Source organism: Bos indicus x Bos taurus, chromosome 6 (genome assembly GCF_003369695.1).
Source record: "Bos indicus x Bos taurus breed Angus x Brahman F1 hybrid chromosome 6, Bos_hybrid_MaternalHap_v2.0, whole genome shotgun sequence".
NCBI classification, from domain to species: domain Eukaryota; kingdom Metazoa; phylum Chordata; class Mammalia; order Artiodactyla; family Bovidae; genus Bos; species Bos indicus x Bos taurus.
In genome coordinates this window covers 91,454,661-91,471,183 of record NC_040081.1, presented here as the reverse complement: position 1 = coordinate 91,471,183, position 16,523 = coordinate 91,454,661, and the positions used below count along the sequence as shown (strand labels likewise).

Genomic DNA, 16,523 nt, shown 5'->3' with positions numbered 1-16,523 from the left:
GGACTCTCAAGAGTCTTCTCCAGCGCCACAGTTCAAAAGCATCAATTCTTTGACTTTCAGCTTTCTTTATGGTCCATCTCTCACATCCATATATAACTACTGGAAAAACCATAGCTTTGACTATACGGACCTTTGTTGGCAAAGTAATGGCTCTGCTTTTTAATATGCTGTCCAGGTTTTCATAGCTTTTCTTATTATATTTTCTTATATTTACTTTCTTGCATAATCTCTTTTTCTGAATTTAATAACCTTTTTTAGTTGCTTTGTTGTTGTTCAGTCACTAAGTTGTGTCCAACTTTTTGCAGCCCCATGGACTGCAGCATGCCAGTCTTCCCTGTCCTTCACTATCAGCGGGAGTTTGCCCAAAAAATCTATCTGCCAGTGCAGGAGACTCCAGAGATGCAGGTCTACCCCTGGGTCAGAAAGATCCCTTGGAATAGGAAATGGCAACCCACTCCAGAATTCTTGCCTGGAGAATCCTATGGTCAGAGGAACCTGGCTGGCTACAGTCCATAGGGTTGCAGAATCTGAGCATGCATGCACATACATGTCCATTGAGTTGGTGATGCCATCCAACCATTTCATCCTTTGTTGCCCCCACCCCCTTCTTCTCCTAGCCTCATTCTTTCCCAGCATCAGGGTCTCTTTCAGTGAATCGGCTCTTCACATCAGGTGGCCAAAGTATTGGAGATTCAGTATCAGTCCTTCCAATGAATGTTCAGGGTTGATTTTCTTTAGGATTGACTGGTTTGATCTCTTTGCTGTCCAGGGGACTCTCAAGAGTCTTCTCTGGCACCATAATTCGAAAGCATCAATTCTTTGGCAGTTAACTTTCATCAAATCTAATTACGTTTTTTTCACATCCTTCCACAGTGTCTCCAGTTTTCTACATACAGTTAAATCTCTGTGGTTTCCTTTTTTTTTTTTTTTAACTTTAATGTAGAAACATCTCTCAGACTCTCAGATGCTTTGCGCTGATCTAGACTTTGCTTTTTAGACTTGCTCATTTTAGAGTGCCAGTTACCTTGCATGCTAAGTCACTTCAGCTGTGACCGACTCTTTGCAGCCCTATGGACTGGGGCCTGCCAGGCCCCTCTATCCATGGGATTCTCCAGGCAAGAATACTGGAGTGGGTTGCCATTTCCTCCTCCAGGGGATCTTCCGAACCCACGGATCAAACCCATATCTCTATGTCTCCTGCATTGGCAGGTGGATTCTTTACCACTAGTGCCAGTTACCTTACTGTTGGGCTTTCTAGATTGGCATTGTCAAGTAGAAATTACTGCCTTGATAGAAATGTTCCTTTGCCGTACTGTCCAGTGCAATATTCACTGTCCACATGCAGCTGTTTAGTACTTGAAATATGGCTAGTGTGACCGAGGAATTTTAACTTTATTCATTTCTGATTTTAATAGCTACTTGTGTAGCTAGTGGATACTCTATTGGGAAGCACAGTTCAGGATGGTTTCATACTTAAGGGGATAGTTTCATACTAAGTGGAAATGGTTTTTGTTTTTTTTTTTTTTTTTAATGAAGAGACTGTTTAGCCCTTATCTGATTAGATTTTAAACAGGAATATTTGGGACAGTTCTAAAAATTTCTAGTTTAAAAAGCCTATGACTTAGTTTTGACACATTGATGTTTTGATCAAAGTCCAAAGATTCTGTCAATTATATGGTCATGTTTTTGTCTCTCTATAACTGAACTTCAGATTTAAAGGGAGAATGTTTTAGATAACTGATGATTATTGTAAACATTTTAATATATGGTATTTTAAAGAGTTGTAAAATCCTATATTGCCTCATAACATTTTTATTTTATGAATTGCTTAATAAGTACCAACATATTTATACAATGCTACACTTACTATATATGTGTAATTAAATATAGAACATTGTTTTATATTTGCTTTTATAGGTAGCTACATCAAGCTGGGTGGCAGGCAGATCCATAGGATATCATGAAGTTTCCAGGGCCTTTGGAAAACCAGAGATTGTCTTTCCTATTGGAAAAGGCAATCTCTAGGGAAGCCCAGATGTGGAAAGTGAATGTGCCGAAAATACCTACAAATCAGGTAAAGATTTCTCTCTCTTCACTCTAGATAGGTGGCTTTTATTACCACTATTATGTGTAACAGTATCTTGACACTGAATTGGAGAAATATGTATATAAATATGTATATAATACATAAAGATATTCTTTATATGAGAAAAAATGAACTGTTTGCTTTTTTGTTTTATCTGGGTTACACCTTTAGGAATATAAGTATGTCCCTTCCCTTTCCTTGTAGCACAATACTTAGAGTAGGAGGCCTTCTTTATTTCTAGGTACATAGCTCACCTTAGAGGCTGAACATAATCACATCCTTATCTTTAGTGATCAAAAACTTTTTCCTTCATAAATATTAGTAGAGAATTACATAACCTACTAAGGTCGTGTCAGTGTTGAAAACTTCTAGAAAGATAATCACCAGCTTACCTCTTAATTACTGTTGGCTATATGCCTTTTGCTGAGCACTGAAGAATTGATACTTTTGAACTGTGGTGTTGGAGAAGGCTCTTGAGAATCCCTTGGACTGCAAGGAGATCCAACCAGTCCATCCTAAAGGAGATCAGTCCTGGGTGTTCATTGGAAGAACTGATGCTGAAGCTGAAACTCCAATATCTTGGCCACCTCATGCGAAGGGTTGACTCATTGGAAAAGACCCTGATGCTGGGAGGGATTGGGGGCAGGAGGAGAAGGGGATGACAGAGGATGAGATGGCTGGATGGCATCACCGACTCGATGGACATGAGTTTGGGTGAACTCAGGGAGTTGGTGATGGACAGGGAGGCCTGGCGTGCTGTGATTCATGGGGTTGCAAAGAGTCGGACACGACTGAGTGACTGAACTGAAGATATGCCTTTTCTCTTAGAAATTTCATATAATTAGAGTTTTTATTTTTTTTAACAAATAGCTGTGAATATGTCTACTCTCCAAAATTTACTGGTATAACATGAGAGTGAAAAACTTGGCTTAAAACTCAACATTCAGAAAATGAAGATCATGGCATCCAGTCCCATCACTTCATGGCAAATAGATGGGGAAACAGTGGAAACAGTGTCAGACTTTATTTTGGGGGGCTCCAAAATCACTGCAGATGGTGACTACAGCCATGAAATTAAAAGACGCTTACTCCTTGGAAGGAAAGTTATGTCTAACCTAGATAGCATATTCAAAAGCAGAGACATTACTTTGCCAACAAAGGTCTGTCTAGTCAAGGCTATGGTTTTTCCTGTGGTCATGTATGGATGTGAGAGTTGGACTGTGAAGAAGGCTGAGCGCCAAAGAATTGATGGTTTTGAACTGTGGTGTTGGAGAAGACTCTTGAGAGTCCCTTGGACTGCAAGGAGATCCAACCAGTCCATTCTGAAGGAGATCAGCCCTGGGATTTCTTTGGAAGGAATGATGCTAAGGCTGAAACTCCAGTACTCTGGCCACCTCATGCAAAGAGTTGACTCATTGGAAAAGACTCTGATGCTGGGAGGGATTGGGGGCAGGAGGAGAAGGGGACGACAGAGCATGAGATGGCTGGATGGCATCACTGACTCGATGGACGTGAGTTTGAGTGAACTCTGGGAGTTGGTGATGGACAGGGAGGCCTGGTGTGCTGCGATTCATGGGGTCACAAAGGGTCGGACACGACTGAGCAACTGAACTGAACTGAACTGAACACATCATTTATCCCTAGTACCTAGCTTTGTGCTTGGGATAAAGAATATGGCGAATTAATTTTCAGTATGTGTAAGCAAATGACAGTATCTAAGCTTCCCTGGTAGCTTAACAGTGAAGAATCCCCCCTGCAATGCAGGAGACTTGGGTTCAATCCCTGGGTTGGGAAGAATTTCTATCCCCTGGAATAGGAAATGGCAACCCACTCCAGTATTCTTGCCTGGAGAATTCCATGGACAGAGCAGCCTAGTGGGTTGCAGTCCATGGAGTCATAAGAGTCGGACATGACGTAGTGCTAAACCACCACACCATAGGTTATTGATGTCTATGTGCTTTTTCTAATTCCAGCCTACTTTTATCTTCTTTCCCACAAGCTGAAGAAATACATGTTTTGCTTTTAGTGTTACTTAATTGTTGTTTAGGGAATTGGAAAATTAGTTAATCTGAAAGCCTTTTATACTAGGACCATTTGCATGTGTTATCAAATACATTTAATATCTTACTTGATCCTTTGAGGGCTTCCCTTATAGAGTCCATAAGATCGCACACACTTGATCCTTTGAAAAAGGCAGTAGTCCCAAATTGCTCAGGATTTCAAATAGTAAGTAGTAGAGTTATAATTTTGAACTTGAGGCAGTTTTCTTCCCATTATACTTTTTATTTTTATATGCTTGTATGATTCAGTCATTCAGTAAATGTTTAAGTGTGATATTCTGAGCACTGTTCTAGCATTGGGGATACAACTGTGAGAAAAACAGAAATTTCTGCTCTTATGTTCTGACATTCTAATAAGCCTCAAAGCTTTATTACATCTGCTTTTAAAACCATTTTTTTCTCCTATTATCTCAAGTCAGCATGCAACCAGCATGCATGATAAACTTTTATAACATGGTCTTTGAAGGTGATTTCTATCAAGATGATAGTATATTGCTATATTGTCACTTATTCTGACCTATTTTTATAGCTATTTTAACAGATATTATTAATGTGTAATACCAGAGAACAGAACAGGATCAGAACTTCTAAGACGGATCTTTTTAAGGTTTTGCCTTTGGTAATGCCAAGTAGAAGCCCTACTTAGTGTTAGTCACTCAGTCGTGTCTGACTCTTTGTGATTCCATGGACTGTAGCCCTCCAGGCACCTCAATCCACAGATTCTCTAGGCAAGAATGCCGGAGTGGGTTGCGATTCCCTTCCCCAGGGGATATTCCCAATCCAGAAATTGAACCTGGGTTTCCAGCCTTGCAGGCAGATTCTTCACCATCTGAGCTACCAGGCAATCCTAGAAGCTCTACTTAGTTCCTGTAAAATGTATGTGGGCTTAGTCTGATGGTGATAGGAAATAAGATAGAGATGGGAGTGAAGAGCTATAGGGGCTTAAGCTGCTTGACAGAAGAACCTCAAGGACACTTACCTGTTCTAATTCTTTTATTTTCTTCTGCAACTCTCAGGGACTGGTTTTCTACTTCCCTTTTCACAGTTTCTTCTAACTGTGATTTCCCTCCTTTTTCACTCTTTGTGTAAGAGAAATAGTCTTGTCTCTAAACCAATTTTTTTATTTTGGGGCTTTTTTTTTTTTTTGGTGCTGGTTAAAGCGGAAAAATAAAATATTTTTAAGCTTTTTCTCCTCTAGTTTTCTTCTCCCCACCTCTACTTTCACCTAAACACTACTACAAGGTCATTTTCTTAAAATTTTCATCTCCTGTCTTACAGTTTAGGACAGAGTAGAGTGGTCACGCAAGAATATATTACACATCTATCACTTCCCTTCAGTTTGCTTCTACAACACTCTGTTCTTCACATATGATAGCACACACTATTATAATTTCCTGATGATTTGACTTAAGTTTCAGTTCAGTTGCTCAGTTGTGTCCGACTCTTTGCGACCCCATGAATCGCAGCACACCAGGCCTCCCTGTCCATCACCAACTCCCAGAGTTCACTCAAACTCACGTCCGTCAAGTCGGTGATGCCATCCAGCCATCTCATCCTCTGTTTGTCCCTTCTCGTCCTGCCGCCAATCCTTCCCAGCATCAGAGTCTTCTCCAATGAGTCAACTCTTCGCATGAGGTGGCCAAAGTACTGGAGTTTCAGCTTTAGCATCATTCCTTCCAAAGAACACCCAGGACCCAATCTCCTTTAGATGGACTGGTTGGATCTCCTTGCAGTCCAAGGGACTCTCAAGAGTCTTCTCCAACACCACAGTTCAAAACCATCAATTCTTTGGCGCTCAGCCTTCTTCACAGTCCAACTCTCACATCCATACATGACCACAGGAAAAACCATAGCCTTGACTAGACGGACCTTTGTTGGCAAAGTAATGTCTCTGCTTTTGAATATGCTATCTAGGTTAGACATAACTTTCCTTCCAAGGAGTAAGCGTCTTTTAATTTCATGGCTGTAGTCACCATCTGCAGTGATTTTGGAGCCCCCCAAAATAAAGTCTGACACTGTTTCCACTGTTTCCCCATCTATTTGCCATGAAGTGATGGGACCAGATGGCATGATCTTCGTTTTCTGAATGTTGAGCTTTAAGCCAACTTTTTCACTCTCCTCTTTCACTTTCATCAAGAGGCTTTTTAGTTCTTCCTCACTTTCTGCCATAAGGCTGGGGTCATCTGCATATCTGAGATTATTGATATTTCTCCCGCAGTCTTGATTCCAGCTTGTGCTTCTCCCAGCCCAGCGTTTCTCATGATGTACTCTGCATATTAGTTAAATAAGCAGGGTGACAATATACAGCCTTGACGTACTCCTTTTCCTATTTGGAACCAGTCTGTTGTTCCATGTCCAGTTCTAACTGTTGCTTCCTGACCTGCATATAGGTTTCTCAAGAGGCAGGTCAGGTGGTCTGGTATTCCCATCTCTTTCAGAATTTTCCACAGTTCATTGTGATCCACACAGTCAAAGGCTTTGGCATAGTCAATAAAGCAGAAATAGATGTTTTTCTGGAACTCTCTTGCTTTTTCGATGACTTTAGTTTACTGGCATATAATTGGCTCACAGTAAATGTTTGTTAAATGAACGTTTATTATCATTTTTTTATAATTCATTCAGGCTAGAGAAGTTCTTTTATATATTAATAGTACTTTCAAGTACACAAAAATTTTGTTACAAATTCAGGGGAAAAAACTGAAGACTGGTTAAAGTGACATGTACTTTCAGACATACTTTTTTTTAATAGATACAAAGATAAATCTGCCTCAGACTGTTTATATAAAAATGATTTTCATTAGAATTTTGAAAATCTAAGGATCCTTAAAGGCCATCTAATTTTGTGTTTCCAAATGTAGGATCTTGAATCACTGGGCTCCTCGGTGTATGAGAATCACCAGGAGGTGTCCTGCAGATTCCTCTCCCAGACTACTGGACTTGGGTGGCAACTATGGGAATTTGTATTGTAAAAAACATCATAGTTTTGTTATAGCTCAGTTGGTAAACAATCCGCCTGCCAGGAGACCCCAGTTTGATTCCTGGGTAGGGAAGATCCACTGGAGAAGGGATAGGCTACCCACTCCAGTATTCTTGGGCTTCCCTTGTGGCTCAGCTGGTAAAGAATCCGCCTGCAATGTGGGAGGCTGGATTCAATCCCTAGGTTGGGAAGATCCCCTGGAGAAGGGAAAGGCTGTCCACTCCAGTATTCTGGCCTGGAGAATTCCATGGACTGTGTAGCCCGTGGGGTTGCAAAGAGTCGGACATGACTGAGCAGCTTTAACTTCACTTTGTTAATATGTGTTAGGTCTGGGAAATACTGATTCGGTCTAATCACATAATAAAAAAATTTTTTTGACATCTCTGATAAATGATCCTCTACTTTGTCTATTCCACCGTAGAAAAGCTCTACCAGTTATTGGCGATTTTTTCCTGAATTGAATCTGAAAACTGCTTCTTTCAGTTGGCTATCTGTTGGTTCTAATTCTGTACACTGAAGCAGTACAGGATAAGTTTGTTCTCTTTTGTCTACTTATAATCCTTTTAAGCTTGAAAAGTCCTCTCTTCCAATTATATATCCTTTGTTCTTGAACCATTTTTCACTTGACAAGGTTTCCCCTTTTTACCATCTACTTTCTTCCTCTCTGCATACACTCTTTTTACCATGTTTCTTAAATCATTGATATTCAAGTTGTGCTCATTAATAAGCAGTGGAATGAAACTATTACCTCACATTATCTTGGCTTGATAATTTCATTAGTATAGCCCTAAATTAAAAAAAAGAAATTGTTTTGGCAGTAATGTCTTGTTGTTGGCTTATTATACTGAACTTGTTTTTAAAACCTTTTCTGTTTTGTTTCTCTGCTTTTAAGTAGAATTTCCCTTATCCTGGATGTACTTTTTAAGTTTTTGACTTAGATGCACTGTTTCATATTTATTCTTAAAATTTTAAATTGTTGACGTTTATCTGTTGATAAATTGATGCTGGCCTATTTTTCTAGCTTTAAAATTATTACCTAATATATTGGAGCTTCTCTGGTGGCTCAGCAGTAAAGAATCCACCTGCAGTGTGGATCCCTGGAGAAGGAAATGGCAACCCACTCCAGTATTCTTGCCTGGGAAATCTCATGGACAGAGGAGCCTGGTGGGCTACAGTCCTAGGGGTCACAAAGAGTCGGACACGACTTAGTGACTAAACAACATCATCATCTAATATATTCAGTTCAGTTCAATCGCTCAGTCGTGTCCGACTCTTTGCGACCCCATGAACTGCAGTACGCCAAGCCTCCCTGTCCATCACCAACTCGAGTTTACTCAAACTCATAACTATTGAGTTGGTGATGCCATCCAACCATCTCATCCTCTGTCATCCCCTTCTCCTCCTGCCCTCAATCTTTCCCAGCATCAGTCTTTTCAAATGAGTCAGCTCTTCCCATCGGGTGGCCAAAGTATTGGAGTTTCAGCTTCAACATCAGTCCTTCCAATGCACATTCAGGACTGATTTCCTTTACGATGGACTGGTTGGATCTCCTTGCAGTCCAAAGGACTCTGAAGAGTCTTCTCCAACACCACACTTCAAAAGCATCAATTCTTCGGTGCTCAGCTTTCTTTATAGTCCAACTCTCACATCCATACATGACTACTGAAAAACCCATAGCCTTGACTAGATGGACTTTTGTTGGCAAAGTCATGTCTCTGCTTTTGAATATGCTGTCTAGGTTGGTCATAATTTTTTTTCCAAGGAGTAAGCGTCTTTTAATTTCATGGCTGCAATCACCATCTGCAGTGATTTTGGAGCCCAAAAAAATAAAGTCTGCCACTATTTCCACTGTTTCTCCATCTATTTGCCATGAAGTGATAGGACCAGATGCCATGATCTTTGTTTCTGAATGTTGAGCTTTAAGCCAACTTTTTCACTCTTCTCTTTCACTTTCATCAAGAGGCTCTTTAGTTCTTCTTCATTTTCTGCCATAAGGGTGGTATCATCTGCATATCTGAGGTTATTGATATTTCTCCCGCAGTCTTGATTCCAGTTTGTGCTTCCTCCAGCCCAGCGTTTCTCATGATGTACTCTGCATATAAGTTAAATAAGCACGGTGACAATAAACAGCCCTGACATACCCCTTTTCCTATTTGGAGCCAGTCTGTTGTTCCATGTCCAGTTCTAACTGTTGCTCCCTTACCTACATATAGGTTTCTCAAGAGGCAGGTCAGGTGGTCTGGTATTCCCATCTCTTTCAGAATTTTCCACAGTTTATTGTGATCCACAATAACAGTCAAAGGCTTTGGCATAGTCAATAAAGCAGAAATAGATGTTTTTCTGGAACTCTTGCTTTTTCGATGATCCAGCAGATATTGGCAATTTGATCTCTGGTTCCTCTGCCTTTATCTAAAACCAGCTTGAATATCTGGAAGTTTATGGTTCACGTATTGTTATATCCTGGCTTGGAGAATTTTGAGCATTACTTTGCTAGCGTGTGAGATGAGTGCAATTGTGCAGTAGCTTGAGCATTCTTTAGCATTGCCTTTCTTAGGGATTGGAATGAAAACTGACCTTTTCTAGTCCTGTGGCCACTGCTGAGTTTTCCAAATTTGCTGGCATATTGAGTGCAGCACTTTCACAGCATCATTTTTTAGGATTTGAAATAGCTCAACTGGAATTCCATCACCTCCACTAGCTTTGTTCGTAGTGATGCTTCCTAAGGCCCACTTGACTTCACATTGCAGGATGTCTGGCTCTAATATATTAACTTTGTCATTTTTGAACCATCTGTAGATTTGGTAAATAAATACATCTGTTTTGCCCCTAGGTTGGTTTTTTTCTTTTCCTTAAGTAAACAGTTTTCTTAAAGTATATATAGATCATAGAGTGTACAACTCATAAATTTTCACAAAATGACACTAACCACATTACCAGCACCTTCAGAAGCTCTTCTTATGTCTTATATTTACCATCATCTATCTTTTCCCCACAAAGAAACATTAGCCTATATATATCAGAGATTAGTCTTTCTTTGTTTTGAATTATATTTATATATGGAATAATAAAATATGTCCTGGGCTGCTTTGCTCAGCATTATTATTTATTTTATTTTTTTTGTTGTAACATCTCATCATAGGGATTCATTTATCCATTCTTCTATTGATGGTCATTAGAGTCTTTTTGTGTATGTCTTTTGGTGAACATACTTGTACATTGCTGTTGAGTATGTTCTTAGAAGTGGAAATGCTAGAACCTAGAATATGTGTATTCTCAGGTTTAGCAGATACCACCAATTGTATTACTTACCCCAGTCGTTATACCACTTTTACACCCCAATTTTTTCTTTTTACTCTTACAGCAGAGTATGAAAGTCCCAGGTTGCCCTGCATCCTTGTGAACCTTGATATTGTCTGTCTTTTTCATTTTAATTATTCTCTCGTGTGTTAATAGTGTCACATTGGGTTTTATTTTGCATTTCCTGGGTAGCTAATGAAATTCAGCTTTTCATGTGCTAATTGGCCATTGACTATCTTTTTTGGTGAAATGTGTGTTCACATCTTTCACCTGGGTTCTGTTGATTTCCTTTTTAAATTGTTAGAAGTTTTTTGTTTTGCAGGCTCTGTGTATTATACATATCTTCAGCTCTGTATATGTTGACTTTTGATAAATAGAAGATCTTAATTTTTAATGACCAAATATCAGAAATTTTTTCCTTTTTGCTTAGTCCTTTTAAAGAAATGTTTGCCTCACCCAAAGTAGTAAATTTTTTTTTCCCTTTGTGATATGATGTGAAGTAGGAGTCAAAAATAATTTTTCTCCATTTGGAAAACCAGTACTATTGATTAGAAATACAGTTTGTGCCACTGCTCCATAATGTATTTTTGTTATTAATGACGTGACTGCTGTATATGAGTAAATACATTTGTGGGTCAGTTTCTTGCCTCTCTTCATTGATCTCTTCACTTCTCTTAAATACCACACTGCCTCAGTTATTGTAGCATAATAATGTCTTTGGTGGCATATACTTTTTTTTTTTTTCCTTAACAGTTGTCTTGGCTGTTTAAAGCCCTTTGCTCTTCTGTATGTATCAATACTTTTAATACACTTGCCAGTTTTCAAAAAACAAAAAAATTGTGGGGTTTTGGTTTTACTGAATCTGTAGATTGATTTGGGGAAGAATGAACATGTTTATGAGTCTTCTAATCCATGAACATAGAGTATTTCTCCATTTTTCTTTAAAGATGGTCTTCAGTTTCTTTTAATAATGTTTGATAGTTTAGGTTTATTCCTGGGTATTTGAGACTTGTTGAGGCTATTACAAATGGTATCATTTTAAATTTTTTATGTGCTTGCTTCTGTATGCTGGTGGATTTTTATATAGACCGTACTAAATTAACTAACTTAGTAGTTTGCAGAGTCTCTAGGATTTTCTGTCTAGTATACTCTGTCATGTCAAATGTGAATAATCGTGGTTTTATTTCGTTCTTTCCAGTCCTTACAACTTTCTTTTTTTCCTGTTTGTCAGAATTAGCTAGGGTTTCCAGAATACTGCTGAAGTCTCCATTTGAGGAGAAAGCTTTCAATGTTTTACCATTAACTCTACTAGTTGCTATATATTTTTTAATCTTTATCAGACTAAGAAATTCCTTTCTCTGCCTTAGTTTGCTTGGAGTTTTTTTTATGAATAAGTGTTGAATTTTTATACATCATTGGATTTTATTAACATTTTGGCTAGGAGTCTTCCATCTAAGGTCATGGGTAAGATTGGTTTGTAATGCCTTTATTAGATTTTCATGATAAAGTTATGCTGGCTTTGTAAAATGAGTTGGGAATTATTCCTGCTTTTTTCCCCCCAGTGCTCTCCATTTGTTTAAATTGATACTATTTCTTTCTTAAATGTTGGATGGTTTCACTTCAAAGCCCCTGGGGCCTAGAGATTTATTTGTGGGTAAAACATTTACTAATTAATATCTTTGGTAAGTATGAGGCTAATCGGGTCTTCATTTAAATGTTGTCTCAGTTTTGGTGAATTGTGTTTTTTAAGGAATTCATTTCATCTAAAGTTTCAAATTATTTGTATAAAGTTATTCAGAGTATTCTCTCTTTAACATTCCCTTTTTTATTCCTTAGTTGGCATGTGGTTTTTCTTGATCACTCTTTTTAGAGGTCTGTCAGTCTTTCAGTTCTGTTGATTTTTCCCTATTGTACATTCTTTTTTTTTTTTTTAAGTTTTGCTCTTTTTCCATTATTTTTACTTTTTTTGTATAGTTTTCTGTTCTTTATCTTGAGATATAGATGCTTTATCTCAAGAGAAATGTTTTCTTTTTTAATTCATTTAGCGCTATAAAGCATCGCTGTCTACTCTTACTGAGTTTGTTGTTAGATTTCATATTAGGTTCTTAATTTGAGTTGTTACATGTCTCAGTTCTAAAATTTCCCTTTTGGATTTTTTATAGATTTCATTTCTTTAGTGAACATTTTCATCTTCTCATCTGTCTTCCTTCCTCTCTGTGTATCAAGTCCTTTTCTGATAATGCAAAGACCAAGATCTTTGTTGTCCCCCTTTTTTTCTCCCTTGTTTTTGATTACTTGGTTCTTTGTCTTGTCATGCCTGGTTATTTTTGATTGGTTGCTGAACATCATGAGAAATTGTAGAGGCTCTAGATGTTTTTTTTTTCTGCAGGAGGGTTCAATCTTCCCAGTGCTGGGCAAACTGAAGAAGAAGCTTGAATCCATTGAAGGACTGTGCTGATGGGAGGCTGGGTTGCTGTTGAGTATGGCTTCATCTATTTCTGGTTGTCCCCAACTTCTAGAGAGTAGCCAAGGATTCCAGTGGAGAGCTTGGAGTGTTTACTAGTGCCCTTATTCCTGGAAGGGTGCTACATTCTTCCCTGAGCTCATTCTTACTTTTCAGAGACTTTCTGCTTAGCCACTTAGAGTCTTGTCCTTCCCAACTTCAGAATTTCATTCAGAAGATTAATTAAGAGGAAAATCAGCTGAGTGTCACATTCAGATTTCTGACCCTCCCTCTTCCCGCTAGGTTCTTGGCTCTTCAAGTCACCAAATTTTGACTCTTGCCTTGTAAGACTCCCCAAAACTCTGTTGGTTTCTTTGCTCATACTTTACAGCTCTTGTCATACTCACAAGATGGGCAGATGCCTGAAAGGAGAAGCTATGCAGAGTGTTGACTCATCTCTAATTGTTGCCTCCTCTCTGGAATCTCGGCTCCTCAAGGCCTGGCTGTCCTAGCAGTTCTGATGCCTTTCTGTCAGTGTTAGTGGCTTTTTAGCTGTTCTCAACTAGAGTGTAGGTTTGCTGCTCCCTACTCAGTCATAGCCAAAAGCAGTAAGGTGATTTTTTTAAAAGGTATTGAACAGTCGTGACAGGAGATGATGTGGGAGCACAGGAAAGTACTTAGCCCAATTTGAGTAATCAGGAAAAGTGTCTGGTAGGAAGTGATGGTTGAAAAAGCTCTTAAAGGATAAATAAAAAAGCAAGTAAAAGAGCAAGAAGTGTGTTTCAACCAGAGGGAGCATTACAGGAGTAAGGAAGAAACCCTAGATAGAAGTACTGCTCTTGCGCATTTTAAGGCAGAAAGGGATGGAAGGTGAGTGAGGCTGGAGAGGTAGGTCAGAGAGGGATTTGCATGCCCTGCCTGGGGGATTATACATCATCTTTTAGGTAATGGTGAACCTTTTAGAGTTTAAAGCTAGACAGAATTTGTGTTTTAATAATCAGAATAGCAGAAAGCTCTGTGTTTTACCATGTTGAATCAAACCATTATAAATTCTCTTTGGGATTAGTTGTTCAACAACTATACTGAATTCTCTTAACCCTATTTGAGCAATCCATATAAGAGAAAACAGATCTCTTGATTAGGAAATATGAGTGAGTCTTTGCAAACTGATCTTTTGTGGGAGTTTTTTGGTTTCTGTTAGTTTTGGCTAGTAATGATAATACTAGCCATGCAAGAATGCTTTCTTGGCTCCATTCTCAGATTTTTTAATACAAAGTATGTTAAAGTCCAAGGAGTGTCATGTTTTCTTTCATAATTATTTGCATTATAATTGGTTTGAAAGAACTATTTATAAGTAACATTTTGTAAATTTGTTTCTTCTGGCATCACAAACCACTGGGTATTTGTAGAGGAAGGAAAGGACAAAACTAACGTTTAACTGCTGTTTGCATTCTCTGTGTTTCACACAAGTTAAATCACTTAGTTGTAATATGTAAATCTCTATTTAGCTATGTTCTCGTGTGTTCTACCTCTCCTTACAGCACATTATGTCCTCCTCCTGTGAGACTTCTTACACGTGTTAAATAACACGATGTCAAACACTGATAGTCACATTATGTGACTATCTGTAAACATAATGTCAAACACAGATAGTCACATTATGTAATGTAATCTGTTATTTAGGGATTTTTCCCCCCTATATCTGACCTGAAGGTATTGAAATAATGCTGTTTTTGCTCCTTATTGCTCTTCTAGATCACTATTCTTTCACTTCCCTAAAAGCCTACCCACTTTCATCAGATTGTATCACCATCTGCCTCTCCTTGTATTAATTTATTTCATTTTCATTGAATTGTTCGGATGGCTTAATTAACATTGCTGGGTTTTTTTTGCATTTTTAAATAAAAGCTCCCCTTTGTAGAAATTTAATTTCTCTTGAATGTTTAATTATCTCCATCTAAAAGTTTTGTGGCTGCTTCAGTTGGTTCCCAGGGACCTGTGGGGCTCCTGGTCCAGCTCCTAAAAGTAACACCTCACGGCTCTGTGGAAAATGGAATATTTTAAAACCAGTACCGAGGGACTAGCTGTAGGGCTGTGTCTACTTCTCCCACCTCTAGAGAAGCCATAGATCCAGACAGTATTTTGCTGACTTTTTCAGACTCCTTCTGTGAGAGTGAGGATCCAACTGCTGGCTTTAATATCCTGGCTTTAATAACCTAACTCCAGGTTCCTCTGTCAAGTTGGAAAGTAGTCTCTTTAGGACGTTATTTTCCTGTTACCCGGTATACCCCAAGCATTTCAAGCCCACAACTTCAGTCCCATGAGCAGCTTTATGTTTCTTTTCGATTCATTGAATTGTATCACTAGTTGTTAGAGTATCCATTCTAGCGGTCTTTTCCATCCACCTTGATTTTTATTTGCAAATCTGAGGAGCTTAACACTAGGTTATTGTGTTGACATTAGTCCTGTTGACATTAGTTGACTCCAGGTTGACATCAGTCCTGTCCTTCAGAGTAAAGTTCACAGGTTTAAAATACTTAGTTCTTTTCCTTGCCTTGTGAGTGATCACCGCCTGCCCTCACTCTGAAGACACAAGGTAGTTGCTGTCTTCTCTTAGAGCCTTTTGTCCTGCACCCACACTGGGCCAGGCGCCCTTCCAGTGTCCCCCTCACCCTGTGCATACCTCTGTTCTCACGTTACCGTATTTTATTAATGATTTCTGATTGTTTGCCTCATCATGAGGCTTTGCTTTAAAGTTCAAACAGGGAGATTGTCATTCTTCATTGTATTCCCATGGCCTGTTGTATGATCCACACTTAATGTTCATTATTATGAACTGAGTTAAATGTCTTGAGTATCAGATGTTTTCAAATTATTGTTCATAGTCTTAACACCACTTTGGTGGTGAGATATTAATATAAAAGGTTGTAAACCATCTTTGTCTCATTTTCTTGTCAGTATTTCTTGTGTAGTATTCTAGAGTCAGTTTTTATATAACAAAAGGAATTGACCAGGAGGCAAATATATATGGCAGCTAACCATCATAAATGCCAGTGATAACTGAGTTTAGAGCTAAATATAAAAATTATGTATGTGTGATTAGTTGGTTTGGCCACAAAGAAATACTTTACTTTTGGGGTCAAAGCTGAAAATTGACAGAGGAGTTGGAATAAAGGAAACTGGCCAGTGCACTATCAGAGGTTACAAGGAGCACCTGGCACTGTCTTGCAACGCTAAAGAAAACCAAGAGGAAGGAGAGAAGGAATTCTAGCTGAAGTGCCTATTTGAGGAGATCCACTGTCAAGATGTACAGCCTTTCATACTTTAATAACTCTTAATGCATCTCTCTGTGATAGAGGAATTAATTTCATAAAGTTGACTCTGAGTGATCAGGAAAAAGGTTTAAGCTGTGGTCTCTGTGCTTTCTGAGGAATGAGATGAATAATATATTTTTAAAGAGATTTCCATCCAAAATGGTTATGATGGTGAATCCTGCAGTGCTTAGGTTAAACCTTTACTTGTCTGGAACCTTCACTTATTGAAAATGGTCTTTTCCACTAATCACGGAGCCATTTCTGTACTTTTGTGTGTTTACCTGACAGCAATACTTACCCACTCCAGTGTTTTTGCCTGGAGGATCCCAGGGACGGCGGAGCCTGG

At 38.7% G+C, this 16,523-nt stretch overlaps 1 protein-coding gene across 2 annotated transcripts in view; it reads left to right on the top strand.

The window, feature by feature from the left end:
- CCNI (cyclin I) overlaps window positions 1-16,523 on the top strand; it is a 38,777-nt gene that overhangs the window by 5,165 nt on the left and 17,089 nt on the right. Inside the window, exon 2 of one of the 2 annotated variants that reach the window (XM_027544835.1) lies at window positions 1,918-2,074. The exons of the other annotated variant lie outside the window; for it this stretch is intronic. Within the exon in view, the coding sequence (XP_027400636.1) occupies window positions 1,961-2,074 (114 nt within the window). The 5' untranslated portion in view covers window positions 1,918-1,960. The remainder of the gene's footprint in view (window positions 1-1,917; window positions 2,075-16,523) is intronic. 2 annotated transcript variants of the gene reach the window in all.